This window comes from Takifugu flavidus, chromosome 7 (genome assembly GCF_003711565.1).
Source record: "Takifugu flavidus isolate HTHZ2018 chromosome 7, ASM371156v2, whole genome shotgun sequence".
NCBI classification, from domain to species: domain Eukaryota; kingdom Metazoa; phylum Chordata; class Actinopteri; order Tetraodontiformes; family Tetraodontidae; genus Takifugu; species Takifugu flavidus.
In genome coordinates this window covers 8,673,792-8,694,873 of record NC_079526.1, presented here as the reverse complement: position 1 = coordinate 8,694,873, position 21,082 = coordinate 8,673,792, and the positions used below count along the sequence as shown (strand labels likewise).

At 43.0% G+C, this 21,082-nt stretch overlaps 2 protein-coding genes across 5 annotated transcripts; both read left to right on the top strand.

The window, feature by feature from the left end:
- Nucleotides 1-799: 799 nt before the first annotated feature.
- Nucleotides 800-12,621, top strand: zfr2 (zinc finger RNA binding protein 2). 2 transcript variants are annotated; one of them, XM_057038093.1, is made up of 19 exons: nucleotides 800-1,081; nucleotides 1,924-2,179; nucleotides 2,340-2,454; nucleotides 2,630-2,863; nucleotides 3,200-3,528; nucleotides 3,779-3,967; nucleotides 4,097-4,340; nucleotides 4,486-4,685; nucleotides 4,800-4,919; nucleotides 5,546-5,691; nucleotides 5,801-5,927; nucleotides 6,012-6,202; nucleotides 6,836-7,004; nucleotides 7,833-8,007; nucleotides 10,238-10,329; nucleotides 10,417-10,512; nucleotides 10,762-10,873; nucleotides 11,190-11,287; nucleotides 11,515-12,621. In XM_057038093.1, the coding sequence occupies exons 1-19, from the start codon at nucleotides 1,029-1,031 to the stop codon at nucleotides 11,686-11,688; spliced, it is 3,120 nt and encodes a 1,039-aa protein (XP_056894073.1). In that variant the 5' UTR covers nucleotides 800-1,028; the 3' UTR covers nucleotides 11,689-12,621. The 2 variants fall into 2 exon arrangements, with proteins under 2 accessions (XP_056894073.1, XP_056894072.1); XM_057038092.1 differs by having other exon boundaries at nucleotides 2,337-2,454.
- A 142-nt stretch (nucleotides 12,622-12,763) lies between these two features.
- On the top strand, nucleotides 12,764-19,919 carry matk (megakaryocyte-associated tyrosine kinase). Of its 3 annotated transcripts, XR_008951333.1 has the most exons (15): nucleotides 12,764-12,977; nucleotides 13,063-13,149; nucleotides 13,234-13,283; nucleotides 13,577-13,690; nucleotides 13,787-13,902; nucleotides 14,126-14,345; nucleotides 14,952-15,045; nucleotides 15,123-15,188; nucleotides 15,264-15,363; nucleotides 15,436-15,520; nucleotides 15,796-15,869; nucleotides 15,955-16,150; nucleotides 16,270-16,356; nucleotides 17,075-17,171; nucleotides 18,027-19,919. XR_008951333.1 is itself a non-coding variant. In XM_057038102.1 (14 exons), the coding sequence occupies exons 4-14, from the start codon at nucleotides 13,577-13,579 to the stop codon at nucleotides 18,192-18,194; spliced, it is 1,320 nt and encodes a 439-aa protein (XP_056894082.1). In that variant the 5' UTR covers nucleotides 12,764-12,977; nucleotides 13,063-13,149; nucleotides 13,234-13,283; the 3' UTR covers nucleotides 18,195-19,919. The 3 variants fall into 3 exon arrangements, 2 of the variants coding, with proteins under 2 accessions (XP_056894082.1, XP_056894083.1); XM_057038102.1 differs by lacking the exon at nucleotides 17,075-17,171; XM_057038103.1 differs by lacking the exons at nucleotides 13,063-13,149; nucleotides 17,075-17,171 and having other exon boundaries at nucleotides 13,196-13,283.
- The last annotated feature ends 1,163 nt before the right edge of the window (nucleotides 19,920-21,082 follow it).

Genomic DNA, 21,082 nt, shown 5'->3' with positions numbered 1-21,082 from the left:
CAAAACGCCAGACCAGGATAACAGAGAGATGCTGCCGGCACTTGTCTGTCTCTCATCTCCTCATTAGTAATCAGGTTAAAGTGAACATGAACTCTGTCCTCTCTGAAGGACATTGCAGGGGACCCCACATCTGTCAGCGGACTGAAGAGGATCAACAGCTGAACATGCAGGATGAAAGAGCAAATTAATGGGTTTGACTAATGGGTTCAATTAGAGACTGGAACAGAGAAGCAAGAGGATGAGGAATATTATATAGTAAGAGAGTCAATGTCAATCAAGCCTGCAGATGGGCAGTATGTCAATTACGGAATATCTCACTAATACAGTAAAGAATGAACGTGGACTTTCTCTTTTACGTATTGCTTGTGTCTGGGCTTAATGAGCCAAAGTAGCAGGGATGAAAGCAAAATTCCAATAAATCCAAAATTGAAAAGCCACGTGTATTTGCTTGTAAGCAACATTTTCTATGTGTGATCATTATTAGTTACATAATTGCTATTTCTGACAGTCAACTTCTCAAAAAGAAAATTATTTATTCTTTTGTGTTACCATAATTCTTGAAATTCTTGGTCATAACATTTGTAACTGAGAATTTGCTAAATATAATATAAAATGTTTTTTCTTTTTAAAAAAGGATTTATAATATGAGTTTAATTATTAAATTTATTCGTTTGCAAAACCCTGTTCAGTATAGCCCTATGATGTAACACGTTCCAGTTATAATTGGTAGATTCATGCGGTGATATGAAGCCGTTTTAAACCTTTTTATGGTATTTGTTTATTTCCCCCCGATGGTCATTCTCTCCAAAATGTGGTGACGCAGATTTCACACGTCATCAAGATGGCGGCGGTCGAAGGTGTGAGGTGTCTATCGTTCTACCCTCTAATCTGAGAGTGCAAATAGCACGCAGCATCACACACACTCGGTGTGAACACACTCTTAAAGCATTAAGTATTTAGTGCAGAAGAGCGAAGAGCCGAGACGCAGCGAGGTCTTCTCTGCCCTCTGAAGGACTGGAGATGCCAAGATGGCTGCTAGCAATTATTTCGGCTTCACACATGGTGCCGGTCCCCAGTACAGGTAATCCAACCTACAGAAGACGATGTCAGCGTGCGTTTTGGGCTGCATTTGTCTCTGACTGGCCTGTCTCGACGGGGTCATGGACGCTGGTGGGGTTTTAAGTGCGTGACATTTGGAGAGACGTCTTAAAATGTAGCTCGACCCGTTAGCTCGATTAGCTACTGTCGGCTGTCTGACTTGGCAGGCCAGCACACCAGAGCACCGGCCCGGTGTTGAGCGCGGAATGGGTCCCGGTGGTACCAGCACACGCTTTCCTCTAAACCAGTCCACCCAGTCGATATTAAAGCCAACGTCTGGCAGCTTGTGGCACGATGACAGCGGTTGTAAAGGTTGAGGATTTAGCTAGCTTCGATCCAGCTTTCCGAAGGTGTCACTGCAACGTAGTTACATGTTTAGTAATGAACTAAGACCTTTTAAACCGATTTATGTTCGGGGTTTTTGATAATAATTAATGCGACGTCCAGCATGTTTGTAATTCAAATAAGTCTTTTGTATTTTTGAGAGGTCATCACGGTGCTATAATGCTATTGTTCTGTTAGTGAACTCTTAGTGAAGCAGTCTAGAAAAACTGGAGTATGTTGTCTTTGTGTGTGTGTGTGTGTGTGTGTGTGTGCTGCTCCTGTACTCTACATATTACATGCATGGCTCTGTCCACTTATTTAGGGTGCAGTTATTTTAGTTTATACGCCAATATCAATGATGGACATTTCTCCTGGTGCTGCTGTCAGGACTGTTCATTTACAGATTGGTTAGACCTATCTCTTGTAACCTGTTGTTTATGGCTACATCCTTTTGATTTTTGTTTAAAGCAAATTCTCTCTTCATGTCACTGCTCCCTGCAGTGCCCAGCCTCCCCCAGCCTACTCCCATCCCTCTACGGCCACCTACAGCGTCCAGCAGGCCTCCGCGGTTGGCCATCCAGTGACGGCATCCTACGCTCCGGCTCCAGTCCAGGCAGCGCGGCCTGTGGTCTCTGCCCCCTATGCTGCCTATCAGAACCACCAGGCCCCCCCTGAGTACGCCTACAGGCAGCCTGAGCCCCCGGCTCCCCCTCAGCCTACTACCACCCCGCAGACGTACCAGGTGTACTCGGACACGGTCAGTCTTCTTTTGCTTCTTTGATGTTTTTTGCCTCTTTCTTTATACAGGCTGTGATATTGAACCAACTGATTTCATGTTATATATTTTGATTTGTTATACAGTCATCTGCTTAATTACCGCAGTCATTTGAACAAAATATATCTATGATTATCAGCAGGACAATTACAGCTATGGTCGCCCTGCAGCTGTGTCTACCTTTGAAAATAAACAGTTCTACCAGACTAGCATAGCATCAGCTCAGAGGACACCCGCAGAGGCTTATTACCAGACAGGTGAGTCCTTTTTAAAAAAATAAAATAAATTATTTTATTTTCTATTTCTTCTCTTTGAATTGTGAGAACTGAATTAGTAACCAGTGTGAAAAGGAAACACTATTGAGGTGTCACCTCAGAAATTTACCTTTCCAGTTGTCTTTTCCTCATTTCTCCCCTTCCCCAACTTTCCCAGTATCAGTTGGAGTAAAGACTGCCTACAGCCCCAGTCCTTCCACTGTTTACAGCCAGCCGCCTCCTCCCCAGAGGCAGGTAACAGCTCTGAAGCCTCTTGCCCCTTCAAGCTCTGTGTCAACAAGCTACAACATCTACCCAGTGTCCACCAGTGTCCAACAACCGTCCACCCCCATCTCCTCCTACAATCTTGATTCCTCGTTCGGATCCACTGTTTCAGCCACAACATACTCGGGTAACGCAGACAGGAAAATAGCACTTTTCGTACTAGTATTCCATTTTAAAAAGTTTGTCTTTATTAGCTTTTAGATATTGTCATCACAGAACATAATACGCCAGATTTCTAGCTAGCTCTTGGCAAAAATAGCTTTTTTTACATGATGTACAGGGTGGTACTTTATGGTTACTGGCAAGTAAAGGTAGTTATATCTTTTTCTGAGCCTTGAAGATTAAGACTTTCTCAAAATAGCCTTGACATTTTTCAGAGAGTAGTCCCCCTGCAGCTACCTGCAGTATCCTTTTATCCCTCCTCTATGGTGTCCTCATTGTTACATTCTGCACTCACCTTCAGGCATTAACTACTCCAGTTATGATTCAACTGGCTACACTTCGACATCCACCCCCTCCTACCACTACCAGCCTGCCCAGCAGAACCTCGCACAACCGCAGCCTCCCCCTCAGCAGCCACAACCACAGCAGCCCTCCGTCCAGCCGCCACTCAAACAACTGACCAGTTCTTCCTGGAGCAACTCGGGCAGCAACATGGTAACGGCTCCATCTGTGAACACCTACAAGAAGCCCACTTTTCACCAGAACAAGCTGCAGAAGCCAAAAAGGCCCCCAAAACAACCTCAGCTGCATTACTGCGACATTTGTAAGATCAGCTGCGCAGGCCCGCAGGTACACATCTATACACACGCTTTATAGTAATAAGCTTTAGTGATTGTCAGATATGTGATGCACCATTATTATTTACAAAAAGAGTGTTTGTTTTTTTATTCTTTATATCTACAAAGTTATGAATTTCATTTTTTCTGTTCCAGCAAAGAAAATCAGTTAAATCAGACCTGCTTGTCATACTATTTACTTTTACAGTATAATTACTTACTTTTTTATGTGACATGGTAACTGATTTGATTTACTGCATCAGACATACAGAGAGCACCTTGAGGGGCAGAAGCATAAGAAGAAGGAGGCAGCACTGAAAACGGGGGTGCAGTCAGGGGCCACAAACGGACCCAGAGGGATCCAGACTCAGTTACGCTGTGAGCTGTGTGATGTTTCCTGCACCGGGGTGGACGCCTATGCTGCACACATCCGTGGGTCCAAACACCAAAAGGTTATCACCAATTTTCTTTTGGCACATTTTAAGAAAATCTGTTCACTAGCAAATCTTACAAACATACGAACAAAGACTTTCACGTTCCAGCAGATTTGAATGGTTTTATTTCCCTTTGTGAAATTACAGGTGGTGAAACTTCACACCAAACTAGGCAAGCCTATACCATCCACTGAGCCAGTGTTGGTCAACGCAAATCCAGTCCTCTCAATGGCGACGGTGGGAAAACCTACGGCTGCCAGTTCTACAGCTTCTCCTGTATCGACCAGCTCCAGTTCTGCTACAGCATCCAAACAAGCGTCTGTTAGTAACCCAGTCAAAACAGCTGCAGCACCTGTTAAGAAATCAGCTCCTTCCAGAATAACTGGCATTTGTAAGTGTCATCGTTTGTGTTGTGTCTATTACTGTCACTGTTGAGCTTTGTGGTTTCTTCACCAGGCATAAAAAAAAAAAAAATCAATTAGTAATATATGTTAATTTCCTGCTGCTTTGTTTGTGGTGTCCTTTCTGATTTGTAGCCACCAAGCCTGTCTGTGCTCCTGCTGGTCCAGTGACCCCAGCAGCAGCTGCAACAACAGCAGCGTCAGCGGTGTCAAAGGTGGAGGTGCTTACGCTGCAGCCTCCCCAGAAGGTGGATTCTCTGAGTGACAATGAGGACAGTGATGTGTCTGGAGGTCAAGGAGACATCCAGCCAGTTGGACATGACTATGTTGAAGAGGTACGGTACACTGGAGAAGAAAAATAGAATATGGAACCGAAAGCCAGTCAAAAAGATCAGATCAATTCTGCAGGTTTCAGTTCACTTATTAGCCATAATTGTCTTTGTTTTTAGGTCCGAAATGATGACGGCAAAGTGATTAGATTCCACTGTAAACTGTGTGAGTGCAGCTTCAATGACCCCAATGCAAAAGACATGCACCTGAAAGGAAGAAGGCACAGGCTCCAGTACAAAGTAAGAATGTTGGAGCATCACTGAGCTCCTGTCTTTTCTGAGTTATCTTGACAAAAATTATAGCAGGGTTTGGATATTGGTGCAGGGTTTTGGTTTTTAAGACATTGTTCTAACCTGGCTCTAAGCTACCGAAATGCTCATTACTGGGACACTGGTGTCACTGGTTTGCCTAACTTCCGTTTAGGTGCACCAACACTTGACTATACATTTTTCTGCATGCATTTTGCTTCATTACACCAGTTTCTGTCATTATTATTTGGAGTTAACAGTGATGAGTTCTAATCATATTATTCAAATTAATTTAAATTTGTTAATTGAAATGAAAGCAATTGCTATTCCTTTATTGCAATTTTCAGCAGGAAAATAAACTGAACTTTAGTCAGAGCTGTGGCGGCCTCCTGTGGATTATTGTGGGAATGCAGGGCTATCGACAGCTTTGCACTATTCAGTGCTTAGTACTAGTTTACACTCAATAAAAAAGGTCAATTTAGCATTTTGACAGAATTTAGATACATTAAAATTCACATTTAACTTTATTAAAATAAAATCCATTGATCTTCTTTACCTTGTTGCTACTGATTTTGAGTTCAGTCTTTCAATTATTTTTTAAAATTCTGTCTCTTTAGAAAAAGGTGAATCCAGAGCTTCCCGTGGAGATCAAGCCCAGTAACCGAGTAAGAAAACTGCAGGAGAACAAGCTGAAGAAGCAGAAACAGAAAGCAGTGCTCAAGAGGCAGAGAGATGATGAGCAGCGCTGGCACATGGAAATGAGGTCAGAACTGTAGAGAGATGAACAGAAGAATATTCCACAAGAGCAAAATGTGACACCTCAATCAACAGCAAATATCACCAAAGCATTGAATACACCTTGTCCCATACAGGAGATATGAGGAAGACATGTACTGGAGGAGGATGGAGGAGGAGCAAATATACTGGGGTGAACAGAGACGCAGAATGGCTCCTCTGCCACTGATGAGCCGCCCTGGCATGCCAGTGCCCCCTCTGCTGGTGAGTCTTTATTAAAGTTCTAATACTGTCTAGACTGAGGCTCAATACTAAGCCTTATCAATGACTTTATGGTCCCGCTCCCAGGCGTGTGTGCGTCGGCCAGACTCTCCTGACGATCGACACATCATGGCTAAACACTCCACCATCTACCCTGTTGAGGAAGAGCTACAGGCTGTTCAGAGGATTGTCTCCCACACTGAGAGAGCTCTCAAACTGGTGTCAGACTCCTTGCTGGATAAGGACACACAAGCTGCTACTGAAGACAATGATAAAGGGTAAAAAAGATAAAGGATAAAGTTGAACATACACTGCCTGGCCAGATAAAATTCACCCCCCAAAAACACTCATACTCGATGACAAGCTAATTATTGCACCAGTTTGGGTTAACTAACTTGTTGGCAGCAGTCAGATATTCACCCATATAGTAATAGGATTATCAAATAGGAGGCTCTTGCATATTTGCTTACTTAAGTCCAGGTGGCAAAGGTCTGACGTATTTTCCGGTTTTATAATATTTGTTCTTTGCTCTGCAGTAAAAACAAGCCAACACGAGAGCTTAACTGGTCACCACCCAACTGCTTTTGATATCCTGTCATGTCAGATGTGAACCTTGAGTCAATTAACCAACTCTCTGTTCACTCTTTTGGAAGCATATTTTCATTTTCAATGCATAGAGATTTTTTTTTAACCCTCTCTTTTCACCTCTGTTTATCTTTAGTGGCAGGTTAATAATGTGGAAATCAAATTTGTGTAAAGTCCCACAAACACCAGTAGAAATTGTGGCAGTGGCTGCATTTTTGAGTCTTCACTGCAATGTTCCGCACATGTAAAAGTGGAGGAAACGCTTGCTTATGCTGAGCTGTTGTAATGTCAGCCCTTCCTGTCTTTTGTTTTGTCTTTCTGGGCAGTACTGAGAGCTCAGCGCGGGTGCTGAAAGGAGTGATGAGGGTAGGCATTCTCGCCAAAGGCCTGCTGCTCCGTGGAGACAGAAATGTGCAGCTCATCTTGCTGACTGCAAAGAAACCCACTGTTTCTTTACTTAAGAGCATCGCTACACAGCTGCCCAAGGAGCTGGAGGTAGGAACTATTAATCACAAGGCCTTTGAGGTTATTTTTATTTTTTTTTTCCCCCGTCACAAGTACAGAACCACACACTGTTTTGTCACATGAGAAAAACACAATCTGCCCACTTCCCCCGAATTTGTGTAATATCTTTTCAGCTGTAATTATTCTATCTACTGAGGAAACTAGTCTTTTTTTAAATCACATATTTCACAGTTAGATTTTACAGAAATGTGTGAAATTATCCCGCACAGCCAGATACTACTAAGCTGTTTGATCACCAGATGTGTATTAGTAATTTGACTGTTTTAATTAAATAAATGTCCTCCCGGCTGTGTTAAACTCATGGAAATGTGTGCTTTTGGTCTTTGGAACAGGTTATCTGTATTTACAAATCAACAATCTGTCATTTGGAGAAGAGAATACAACTATTCTGTGACATTTAAATCTAAGTGAACAGAACTGAGAGCACTTAATGGCTGTGTTGTAATTCCAAACTCTTCCTCCCTCCTGCTTTAGTTCTAATGTTTTACTCAAGGTTGCTGTTGACTGATCTTTAGATTCACTGCCTGGTTATGACACCTGAATCCTACAGAGTGAGATGGGGCTTTACCTGGTAAACTGCCACACCAAGTTCAAAATGAGGAGGAATATATCCACCATTAAATAAACATACGGTACATGTAAGGCACCAGCCAGCGTAAGGGAAACAAATTTGTCAAATCAGGGTTGAGTAAATAACTAAATAAATGCCTTGAAACCTCTGCCATACACGGCTGCTATTTGCCCCACCACCCCTCCTCCTCTGTAGTGAGTAATTCCAAGTGTCCTTTTAACCGGCAGACATTTTCTGAAGATCAGTATGAGGTGCAGGCTCACCCTGAAGAGGCCAACATCGTGATATTATCAAGCAAGGAGCCCAAAATGCAGGTGACCATTTCTCTCACCTCGCCGCTGATGAGGGAGGACACTGCTGCTGAGAAGGACAAGCAGGCAGGAGGAAAAGCGGCTGAGAAAGGTTAGAGAAGCCAAAGCTTTCAGTACCAGACAACTGGATGTCAGCAATGTGTGTAATGCACTTGTATAATTATCCCTCTTTTTCCTCTTTTACCTCAGTAGTGGCCTAAATTTAAGGCTGAGCTGCTTTCGAATTACTCAGAGTGGGACTTTTAACCAAGCCCACGTTTATTTTTTCATTATTTAACTCCTTAAGTAATATTTAACTCATTTATCTTTCATTTCCCCCTTTTTTGCACTTAAACTAGTCCCCGATTTCTTTATTTATTTTTGACAACATGGGGATCAAAAGCCGGGCTCTCCGACCTTTCTGTGCCATCAGGGTGTGTGTTTATCTGGTGAACACACACGCACACACACACAGATGAAATCTTTGGAAAGTATTATAATGATATGACATTGTCAATGAGTAATGTTCCGATAATGCCCAGGGATGAGATAAATGAGCCTCAGATGTTAATATTTCAACAATTATTCTCAGTTTATAGCCTTAAGCTAAGTTTAGCTTGCACTTTTGCCAAGGAGGGGGTTTTGAGGTCCAGCGACTCCCCACCCCATTCTTTCTCATCCCTGTTGTTGTGCCAAGGCATTATCAGCAACGGCATTGGAGTGTCATTTTATTGCCACACAATGATCACTACTGGAATTAAAACAGATGATGTGTTTCATGCTGGGATGTACATCATCATCATCATTCTTTCTCTCACCATCCAACATTAAAGGTAATTTCCAGGATCATTGTGTTGTAGAAAGTCTTGTGCCGGTGGTCAGTAATTCATTCTGTCGTTTCCCATTTGGAAAACATGGTAAAAATGTTTTCTGTGGCCTCTGTCTCTTTATTTTCTGATATTGTTGGGGTTTGCTGATCAGAGTTTCTGTATCAGCACACCTCCACAAGTATCAGATCTCTCACCCCACTAAGGAGAGGAAAAGTCTTTTATCATGCAACAATGGGTCGGTTTATTGTCCACAGCTCTCTAGAATTTTGATACTTTGGGGTCTAAAAAATGTGGCTCTGTGTTTCCATTTGCATTTGTGTTTGAAAGTTTATTAAAACTGGACCCCACCCAGAAACTGTTAATATATATAGTGTTCAGTCCTCCCATTTTAAGCCGTTCTTACCATGTGTACCTTGACACTTCCCTTTACTCTGGATCCGCCTTCCCTGTTGTCTATAGATTTCTATTGTTCTAAAAGTGGCTTCATTGGGGTTAAACTTTGAGTTACAAGATACATCAACATTGAAAAGGAAACCTTTTAGCCTGTTGACCTTCTGACAGAGGTGTAACAACGGCGAAGGATTAAAACATTGTAGCATCTCTAAAAACCTGTAATGTTGAACCATTTTTACACATGAAAGTGTTTCTAACAAACAGACATTAAGGGTCCCACTAACAATCTAAAAGTTCCGTTTTTGGGTCTGATATTGCTCGTCATCTGTTTGTTGCTATTAATATGGCTAATCCTCTCTATTCATCTACAGCGTTTAGTCGAAGGCTGGACATCCTTTAGGTTAATGAACACGTTTCATCTCTCGTCTGAGAGGCTGATCAGCTGTCTGCCCACAGGAACACTGAGAATCTACACAGGCAGTATTCATCCATAGACATTCTGGACCTGTTTTCATGGTTTCTCCTCTGGTGATATTGAAAGTCTCAATCTGACAGATGACAAGTTTGATTCTGTAATTAACTGTAACCTTAGAGGACCAGTGAAAGCCGTTCATGACCAGAAAAAGTTTAAATGCTCAAATTTTGTTTTAACTTGAAATGATTTCAGCAGAGGTTCCCTACTAAACACCTTTCAGTCTGGATCTAGCACAAAGAAGAGGAAATCCAGAGCAGAAAGTTAATGAAAGGTCTAAAAATAGCCGTTATGATTATTTTTTACTCACAGCTTGTGGAGAGTTCCTGAGAATGTTCCCTGTTCTTGTGCACATTCAATAAAATCAAACCAATTTTTTTGTATTTTATTTCCCTTTGAAAAATTGGGGATAGAAATTAGTGACGCTTGTTTTGAGCTCATTGTATTTTCTGATCCTTTTTAAGCATCTTCATTTTTTTCTATGATTATTATACTCAAGCCAAAGAGTGTCTCTGAAGATGTGTCTGAACCCATGAGATACATTTAAATGTTATTCTCTTTATTTTTCTATTAGTGTGTCAACGTCCACAGCAAACACACTGTATTTTAACATCTTGTAGAGTTTGATTGTATATTTTCCCCTTCAGAACCTGAACCTGAGATAGATCCTCCTGATCTGCTGAATAAGAAGAAATGTCTGGAGTACCTGGCTGCCCTCCGCCACGCCAAATGGTTCCAGGTCATTTAAAGTCCTCAGTTAAATCGCTTCAGTCATTGTGAAGTAGAAGTCTTGAGTTTTTCCTGTTAACGTCCCATCCTTCTGAAGGCTCGTGCCAACGGGTTGCAGTCCTGCGTGATCATCATTCGGGTGCTGAGGGATCTGTGTCAGCGGGTCTCCACCTGGACAAAGATGTCTGGCTGGGTAAATAACTACAACTGTCTGTCTAACTGTCGGTCAGGCGTGGCTCCAGATAGGTGTCTGTCTGATAAATCTCCCCTACAAATCTGATAAACCCTAACAAATGTGAAAATGGCAGATTTCTGACAACTAGCAGCCTATTCATTAAATTAGAATGAGAAAGATCAGTTTAACCAGATTGCAGAAGTGTGGGCAACGGTCACTGTGACCGTTTTTTGTAGCACTGTTGAGTAAAGTTTTGTTGTTGTGTAGGCAATGGAGCTGCTGGTGGAGAAAGTGATCAGCAGCGCTGCAGGTCCACTAAGCCCAGGAGAGGCCTTGCGGAGAGTCCTGGAATGCATTTCTACAGGCATCCTCCTATCAGGTTGAACAAATGTGCATGTTGAAGTGCAGTTATCCTAAAAATATCCTCTTGTATGCCTATAAAATTCAGACTGAATATATATGAATAAGTAAAGACAAAACAGGAATGTGGTTATAAAAAGGTTTGTAATCCATCCAAGGTCCATGGGAACTCAACAGGAAATATGGAAATTTAAAGCAAAGTGGGCCTTTAAGCTAAATAAGGTCTAACTCCTGTACAGTCCTGAAGACCATCTGATAGAACAGGCAGGGCCAAAAAATACTCTTCCAAAATGCTAAAGTTAAGGAAGCTTACTTTAAAGTGTTTCCTCCCTCAGACGGACCCGGTCTAATGGACCCCTGTGAGAAAGAACCCACTGATGCTTTGGACAACATGGTGCCTCAAGACAGAGAGGAAATAACTGTGGATGCACAGGTAACCAAAGTGCTGCTGTTTATATCGACTGTGAGTAAAGACGGAAATGTGTGCGTGTGCGTGTGTGTGTGGGGTGTCTGCTCAATGACAACTGTACAAGGCAACAAAAGAGGAAATGGCAACTGCAGCCCCGATCTCCTCGGTTTCTGCCTGCACATTTTGTTCTAATTTGTCCAAAATGCATCCATCCGTACTGAAGCCCGTTTCTCTTCCTCCTCCATTTGCAGCAAGCTCTGCGGCAGCTTGCCTTCCGACAGATCCACAAGATCCTTGGCATGGAGCCTCTGCCTACATCCAAGGCCAGCGCTCGCAACCGCAAACGGCGGCTGGACGGCAGCAACGTGGGCGAAGGAGAGGGGGAGGGCAAGAAAGACAAAAAGGAAGAAGCAGACTCTGCTTGACCGCCGCTTCAACCCACTTTATTAAAGAGACTGGTAGAATGTCCCAGTTAAGAAAAAAGAACTCGGAACAATCCTAACATGCAGCTACACACACAGTACATTATAACTGACCGTATGTGTTACACCACTGAAGTCTGAGTACTGGTGCTGCAATTTCCTCTCATTCATAGGTATGTCTCGCAATTTTAGTGTCTATAAACCTCAGAAAGATACAGATTCTGTCAATCAAGTTTTCACCGTGGGAGAAACTCCCTTTCCACCCACTCATGGTGGTACCTGTTCAGGCCTTTAGTCAGGAAGTGGTGAGGTTGAAAAAAGGTCCTCGCAGGTCTTCTTATATACCACACCCGTTCTCAAAACACCCACGCCACAGCTGAAAGACCCTCTCTTTGGAAAAAACAGTTCCTTAAGAAATAAAACTAACCTGCACTGAGACTGACGAGCGATTTGGTCAGAATCTGGAGGCAGTCGCACAGCCTGTCGCATGTGGACGGAATTAAGCACTTAAGGAATGACAATGTTGCTGTAAGCAGCCATAAATTCAATATTAATATAATTAATTCTCGTTTTTGTTTAGCAGGAGAGAGAATATACAACTGATGAACTACTGTAAGTCCAGTAGGCGTTCCACCTTCTTCTTTGTGCCTGCGTCAAGTCGTCTGTTGCAGCAGACATTACGGGGGAACTTTTGAGTTGATATCGCGGCGTCACCAACACATGGGACAGGAAAGAGCACAGCCGGCTCAAGTGTGAGCAACTCGTTTTTAGTTTGAGTTTTGTTTTACTCTTAAGTTCTGCTTCTTTTATTTCTGAAGGAGGTCGCAATCTCTTTTGTACGAGAGATGGAAGGTGCGAGCATTGCTGTCCCATCGTTTGAATGTGTTTGTAGTGTTGCCTCAAAGCGAGGACATATTAAAAGACACTCTTAAGCCATTTTGCTTTGCATCTGCTCTTTTTAGCCGTTCTCTCCCCACTTGTAAAAAACAAAACCAAAAAAACCCCACCAATCCCTCAGCGGCAGGAGCAGCCGTCGGAACTGCCACTTGCGTCACCTCATGAAATGTAAATGACATTCCCAAGTATTGAGGAAGTGTCGTAGCAGACTGATGTCAGACGCCACACAGCAGCCGCCGAGCGTCTGAGCTGAGACGATATCGAGGAAGTGCGTTCCTGCTGGGCTGTTGTCTGTATAAATGTGGTGGATCCCCAGGATGGTTTCTAGTGCTGGTTCTTTCTGAGGGTTTTCTGAAACATCTCCTGTCCTGAAGAGTCTACCCAGAGAGCTGCAGGTACTGAAACATTCATGTGGACCAGAAACTAGAGTGATCACGCTGTCCTGCTTCTTCCATTAATGGACTTTAGCGTTATTTTCAGTCAAAGTGAGTAGAGCAGCAGTTCTGTCACAGGTTCCCAGCACTGCCTCGTCTTTACAGTCTGCAGTTTAAAATTGAAACAAAAGTAGTGAGTATTCTTTAAATACCGTGCAGATTTTTCTGGTCATTTACAGGCATTTTACCCGTGATATTCTCTGACTTTGTGGCAAAGCTCGAAACCTGGATCCAGGGAATTTAATACGCTGACGACTCCAAGTGAAGGTAATTTAAAGGAGTTTTCTATTTTCCCCATTTATAGTAGTTAATGCAAGATAATTGTCCTCTATAATAAATAATAGTAATAAATATGATGAATACATATATATATATATATATAATAAATGTTACTAAACTGGCACCTCGTGAAACAACTTGATGTGTAAAATAACGATAAAATGTCACAATTGAACCAAACCAGAGTTCAATTCATAGTTCATAAGTTCCGTTGAGTTGACGATTCCTGTTTGAATGAGAAACGAGTGCACAGGGACTTCAGAGGTGCTCTGTCTTTGCAGATGAGCTGGTCTGCCGGGACTCAGTGTGTGGCCAAGCGGCACCACACCAAGCCCAAATCAGGAGAACTGGCCTACAGCAAAGGAGAAATCCTTACCATCTTGGACGAGAGTGAGGTAGCGTCAGATTTTTATTGTAATATCACAGCTATTCAATAGAGAGAATTATTATTTTTCCACATTTGACAGACTTTTATCACTCTCCTTTTTCAGAAGAAAGGATATTACAGAGCCAAACATAACACGACAGGAGAGGAAGGGCTCATAAACTCTGCGAATGTTCGTGAACGCCACGCACTACGGGTGGTTCCCAGCCTCAGCCTCATGCCGTATGTCATGTTGCTGTGTGTCAATGCCAGAAACTGTGTGGGTGTGTTTTTGTCAGCAGGAGGAAATTCTAATCTTGTGCTCATGACAAAGCATCATGAGCACAGAGTACGGATGTGCAACAAAACAATTTTGCGGAACTACTATAGTTGATCAGTCATTTTTTCCCATCTAATATGTATAAATAGATTATTTCACACACTTCTTTGCTGTTTGTCACTGTAGCTGGTTTCATGGGAAGATCTCTGGACCTGAGGCGGCATGTAAGCTGCAGCCAGCTGAAGATGGCCTGTTTCTGGTCAGAGAGTCCATTCGTCACCCCGGCGACTACGTCCTGTGCGTCAGTTTCTCGGGCGACGTCATCCATTACAGGATTATTTATCAAGATAACAAGCTCACCATTGACAACAAGCAGCATTTCTACAACCTCATTGACATGGTGGAGGTACGACATTCAGCTCACTGTTGCTGTCTTGGGGCTCATCCTCATGGACTTATTATATATCCAAATATTAAAAGTGTTTCAAAAAATAAAGTTAAAATACCTCCTCACCCCATACTGTAGCAAAGAAGTCCATTTGGTCAACCAAAGTTAATTCAGGGTAGGACGGTAAATAACTCCACTATGAGCCTGGGCCTCATTCCGACTGTAAAAAAAAAAAAAAGGTCAGGATCTTCAAACTCCTCATTGCTAAATGTACATAACACAATGGCAGAGCAGTTATTGTGTGTTCTGTCTGTGTGTCTCACACCAGTAAAAATATACTGGTCTTTGATGTGTGAGAATAGGGCCAGTTGTCACAGGAAAACTGCTTAACCACAACCTATTCCTGGTCTGTGTTCAGCCAAGGATGACAAAATGTAGCTTATCAGTGAGCCACAGAGGTGTCATGGCCGAGCAGTTTTGGGGTTGGGGGCAGGACAGAACAATGAGAAGAAGAAGAATTTTATTGATTTTATAGTGTGTCCTTGTAGTCATGCCAAAGGGAAACAATGTTTATGATCAGGAATTAGACGTGGTTAGTGAGTGTTGTTGTTTCCTTTTGTCCAGTTTTATTCCAAGAACAAAGGCTCCATTGCTACAACTCTTCTAAAACCAAAACCAAAACAAGGAGCCAAGTCAGCTGAACTGGAGCTGTCTAAAAGTGAGACCTCAGGACAATGTTATGGACTTTTTCCACTTCTCAGCAGCGATGTTAAAAACACTTCTCTGTCTCTCCAGACGGATGGCTGCTGGATATTAAAAAGCTTCAGCTTGGAGAGAAAATTGGAGATGGCGAGTTTGGAGGTGATCTTCAATTTTATTCAGTATTATTATAATGTTATTGTTGCCTTGACAAAAGCTGCTTATTCTGCATTACAGCTGTTTATGAAGGAGAGTATATCGGCCAGCAGGTGGCAGTAAAGATCATCAAATGTGATGTCACAGCTCAGGCCTTCCTGCTGGAAACTGCAGTCATGACGTGAGTACGCTGAACTTTTCTGTTCCAGAAACCGATGTGACGTGAAATTCAGTGTTCTTTGCTCTTTTTCAGGAAGCTGCAGCACAAAAACCTGGTGCGGCTGCTCGGGGTCATTGCTCACAAAGGGCTGCATATCATCACGGAGCTGATGAAAAAGGTGCAGTGAACACACAAAACTTTGTGGAACCTGAGAGTTTGTTCTTGGTTGTGGCACAAAGCTCTGCCCTCTTTAGACAAAACCAAATATGATATTTTGTGGTTTTGTCCATCATTTTGAGGTTCATCTGATGCTTTTATTTTTACTCAGAGCGGAACCAACTTTGTGACTCATATTCCTTCTTATCATTGGGAACTTCTATGATTGTGAAACTCTGCTCATCCTCCTGGGGAACACACTGATACACGCTCATGTCTGTGTTGATTGTGTTTCAGGGAAACCTGGTTAACTTTCTCAGGACCAGGGGACGTTCCCTTGTCCCAACACTTCAGCTGCTGCGCTTTGCCCTGTGGGTTCATTTGTGAATTTCACACGCAAATTGAATTTAATAACTCATCAGACTGTGTGATAACGGCTGGTGTGTGTTTTCTTAGCGACGTGTGTGAAGGGATGGAGTACCTGGAGTCCAAGAAGCTGGTTCACAGAGATTTGGCAGCTCGTAACGTGCTGGTCTCTGACGACATTGTGGCAAAGGTCAGCGATTTTGGCCTGACTAAGGCGGACTCAAAGGTGTCAGATGATGCCAAACTGCCAGTCAAATGGACGGCCCCAGAAGCTCTCAAGAAAGAGGTTTGTTGTGAGCAGCTGGATCGGCCAGGTTCTCCACCACCTGTTACCACATCTTTATGATGCTCAGTTTTAATATTGGTTTACATTGGATTTTGTTTGTTTTTGTGCCCATGATGAAGAAATTGTCTACAAAGTCTGATGTCTGGAGCTATGGCATTCTGCTGTGGGAGATCTTCTCTTATGGTCGTCAACCGTACCCTAAGATGGTGCGTATGGAGCCAACATATGTTACTGTAGCTTGTTTTGTTTTGTCTCTATATGTCTGTTGTGTTGTGTGTGTGTGTGTGTGTGTGTGTGTGTGTGCCAGAGAAGGTGACATATGCACCATTAGATATGCTGTCAGCATTCTCCCGTCTGGGGACTTTAGCCCATCTACCTGAACAAGGCCGAAATGACAAACCATTTTTACCCCTCCGAGTTCCTGTGATCTTAAAGAACCAGGAAGCTAAGACTTCCTTTCCCCGAATCAAACAGGAAAAACTTTGTTATGCAACTTTTTAAGTTTGGATTTAACTTCCCGGGCTAGTCACAGGTGACGTATCGGAAAGGCTTCTCGGTCAAGATTCACCACAAGACGATTATCTGGATTGACGTACTGTGTCTGAGCAGGAAGCCAACTTAGTAGTGGCATGTTGGTGGTATCTAGACTGTTGCTGGACTTGTGATGAGATAACCCGTAGAAATAATCTTATTGGTCTCAGTAAAACCTTAATCTGCTTGATAATTTATTCTGTTGTTGGTAAGAGGAAGGTAATCTTTACCTTACCACCTACACCTACATTTAAGCGGCTACTAACAGGCTAAAGCAGAGGGACCCGATTTTGTCTTCATACAGAGACCCAGTCAGGGTAGAGGACCAAACTACGTGCACACAGATCTGCTTGTCATAATCTGTTTTGGTTAATCCCTTCTTCCCGAGTGCAGACGTGATTTGCATCTTCAAGAGCAGGCCGTCGAGGATTGATGTCTGATGATGAGGCAGCTTTAATCAAAGGGATAATTAGAGCCACTCAGCATTAAGGTGTGTCATTTGTACGTTAATTCAGCCGGTGTCCCTTTAAGTGCTGATTATTTGGCAATTACAGCCTGTTTAGGTTGTGTGTGTGTGTGTGTGTGTGTGTGTGGTGTGTGTGTGTGTGTGTGTGTGTTGTGTGTGTGTGTGGGGTGTGTGTGTGTGTGGGTGTGGTGTGTGTGTGTGGGGTGTGTGTGTGTGTGTGCGTGTGCGTGTGTGTGGTGTGTGTGTGTGTGTGGTGTGGTGTGTGTGTGTGCGTGCGTGCGTGTGCATGTGCGTGTGTGTGTGTGTAAAGATTGAGGACCAGGATACACATCTCTACAAGCAAAGTGAGGATGTTTTGTCTTGTCTCATTAATTTCAAATATCTACTTGTGGGTTAAGACTTGGTTTTAAGTTCAGAACTGGGGTTCGATCAAGGGTAGAGTTGGAGATAGACATTTGGTTTGGGTGAGGGGCTAAGGAATGCATTCTTTCTATGAAAGTCCTCATGAAGATAGAAGTACAAAGATGAGAAAAGCGTTCATATTTAGTTTTTTGTTGAAAGGTTCAATGGGGAAGATTTTAAATAATCCAATATATAACATAATATGCATGGACATGCTTCTGGTTTGAATGTAAGAGGTCGAGATTCAAAGTGTTAATTGTCATATAAACGTCTGCATCGGAAGCACTTGTTCTTGTTTCTGCTGTGGAAATATCTCTCCTGCTGTAGGTTTTCACTCTTAGGACAGATCTTTGTGTTCGTGTTATTGGGGTTTCTTTCCTCACACCCAGTTGCAACTAGATTTCCAACACTGGCCCTGAAATTCCAGTCAGCACAAACTCAGAGCTGCTCTGCTCTCTGTTCCTTCTGCTCTTGTAGTCTCTCAAGGAGGTGAAGGAGGGAGTGGAGGCAGGTTATCGCATGGAGGCTCCAGAAGACTGCCCCCCTGCTGTGTACACCCTGATGAGGACCTGCTGGGAGCAGGACCCCCGCAGGAGACCCACCTTCCACAAACTGAGAGAGAAACTGGAGCAGGAGATCAGTTGACTGGCTCCAGGCCCGGCGTCGGCGTTCACACAAGTGGTCAAACCCGGACCGGGTATTTGCTTGGACATCATAATGACGTTCAGAAGCGAAGCACTGGATGATGCTGTCGCTGGTTCATGAGGCCCTACTGCCTGAGCCCACGCACAATTCTGCCATCACCACCTAAATCACCAAGTAAAGGGCTCCATGTGTCTATAAAACATGGGGACGGACCGTTACTTGATTAAAACACAAGTTTAGTTTTACTGTTTAAAATAATGGGTGGGAGTGGCCTGTTCCTCTTACTTCAGTCTACCACAAGAAGGAATCAAAATCCTTATCCTTTGTTTTCATAACCTATAATTATTTAATTGAATCTTAAGGTTCTGAGTTTGACATGTTAAAAACAATATCAAACGATGTAAAAAGTCCAGCGCCCAACGACTGATCGACATCGTTGTCCAACGGTCTTGCATCGCCGGTCAGCTGTCACCTAAACACCTCCAATGGAATAAGATCACATAGTGTTGGAGAATGCTCCCCAGGGAGGGAGGAACAAAACTCTGCTCAGCTTGGAGCTTGTTCTTCAGCCAGTGGAGCGGGTTGTGTCCTTCGAACATGCGCAGAAGCAGCTAATTGAGCTATTCCACAGATGACCTCTGACCTCTATGTAGATCAGGTCATTAAGAGCTGACAGGACATATATTGATGATGTAATACACCTTTAGTGAGGACAATAGAAATCTGTCTGTCATCCTCTTGATCAGAACCGCCTCAGATGAGCGTCCGGGCCCGAACCACATCCACATCAGCTGTGGTGCCGAGCGTGGACAAGAGCAGTTTTAACTCTGGGACAGAGGGACAGAGGGACAGAGTGTCCTGGCACCAGCCAGATTGGTCCCTTCGCTATATTGATTTGCATTTTCAGATTTATCCAGGACTTAATCACAGATCAGTCAAATCTGCTTGTAGCAATATGTCATGGACACACGGCTTAGCGAGACAAACACTAGAGGATTTGGCTGCAAATGTAGTGGAGAATTCGGTTGAGATGCGTCTCGGCGATATGCTGCAGATGTCACTGGGATTTCTATTTTATTCTTTCTTGACAGTTAAAGCACAGTAGCTTTTTGACTTTCATCTCGGCCTTTATCAGGGTTTTGAGACTAGCGCCCATCTTTTATTCTTCCTCGCTGTTTTCTCCCCCCCCATCCCCCGTCTCTCTCTTCAGCAGGTACAGATGATTATTTCACACGTGCGGTTTCTTGTTCTGTTTACTTGCGTGTAACTCAATCATCAATTAACAGGACGTGATTGTCGGTTATCTATTATAGAACAACGCCGATGCGCCGCAGTTATAAACGAGACCTCCTTTGTTCAGGATTGTTATCATGTCACAAAGACCAAATTAAAGATGTCATCGGGTTTAAGCCTGGTATTTGTCTTGGTCCCAGGAGACGGAGCCTGAATTGAGGCTTGATCATCCGTCACTTGTTCTGGTCATGGGTGAGGCTCTGCTCTCTGCTGGGACTGGCAGCAATCTTCTGTACAGAGATTTAAAATAGGAACAAACGATGATAATAAAACATGTTCCGTTTGATGTGGATTGCAATATGTGGGGAGGGGGAAAGGCAGCAGGGGTCAAAGGTCAAAGCCTGATTATCTGCGTTAACGGCTGTGCTGGTGGTGCCTGTTCCACACCAATACCTGTTAACCTGGTTATAATTTAAAGACAAGTAACTTGCTTGTTGGTGGATTTTATTGGCTTTTCATAATTTTTAAATGCACTTTAGTACATGGTTTTATTTCTTTTTTTGGATTTTGGACATTATTGCTAACAGTAATCAAGTCATTAACCATTTAAACCCGAGTAAAAATAAAGACACTGTAGCTATTTGAGTTCAGGTTAATCAGAATATATTCAACACATTGTTAATTCGTAACTAGGGACTGTTTTAAAAGCGCACGTTATAATACACATGTGTATTCTTTAACTGCCGGTACTATCAGGCTATTTAAAGGACTTATGAGGATAATGTGAGCAGAGAAATATCAAAAATGAATCACTAAAGCCATTGTCGGCCATGTTTTGTTTTTTCAATCTGATTGCCGATTTCAAAAAAAAAAAAAAGTCACGTAAATAACCATAAATCTACTAAATTAAATACATCCTTAGTGTTTGCCTCCTCTATGCAACAATGATGCCTAAAAATATTATACCTTTAAGTATACCTTAATTTTTCCCTCCACCTGCGGAAAAGAGGTGAAATGTTTCACGTTGGTGTGGTGAGGACTCAGCAGCAGGAGGAAGAGGAAGAGGAAGGTTCTGTCCTGGAGGCCTCTTTCTGGTCAGAAGTCACCCAGGCTGCCTGTTCCTTAGATTATTTAAAGCTCGGAGCGTCATATAGCCGCCAGGAATTGGGTCAGGCCTGGCACACACGTCATCAATGGCCTCTGTTTTAATATGGACCGGTAAAGATAACGGGCTTTGACATCAATTACATCATCGTGCCTAGAAAGGAAATTAGCACTTCGCTGGTTCCTAATAGATGAAAATATGAATTTAACAACTGGGGCAACGTTTAGATTTTGTTTTTCTCACCCCAAACCAGCCATTATGAAGCAATGAGCAATATTCTATGATAGTTGTCCCCTTTGTCACCCCATCCAAGGAAGTGCCCATGTGTGGACGCTCCTGAACTGGGATTATCCCAGCTTCATCTAGACATGAATAAAGACTTTTGCAAGTCTTTATTCATGTCATAAAGTCATAAAGACTTTGGCAGATGATAAAACCTCCTCGTGTGTATTTGTGTCAGTGTGGATGATGAAGCCATTCGTCCCATATTCAGGGACATCAACAGACTGGAAGGACACAAAGTGAGGAATTCCTGCTTCAGAAGAGTTGA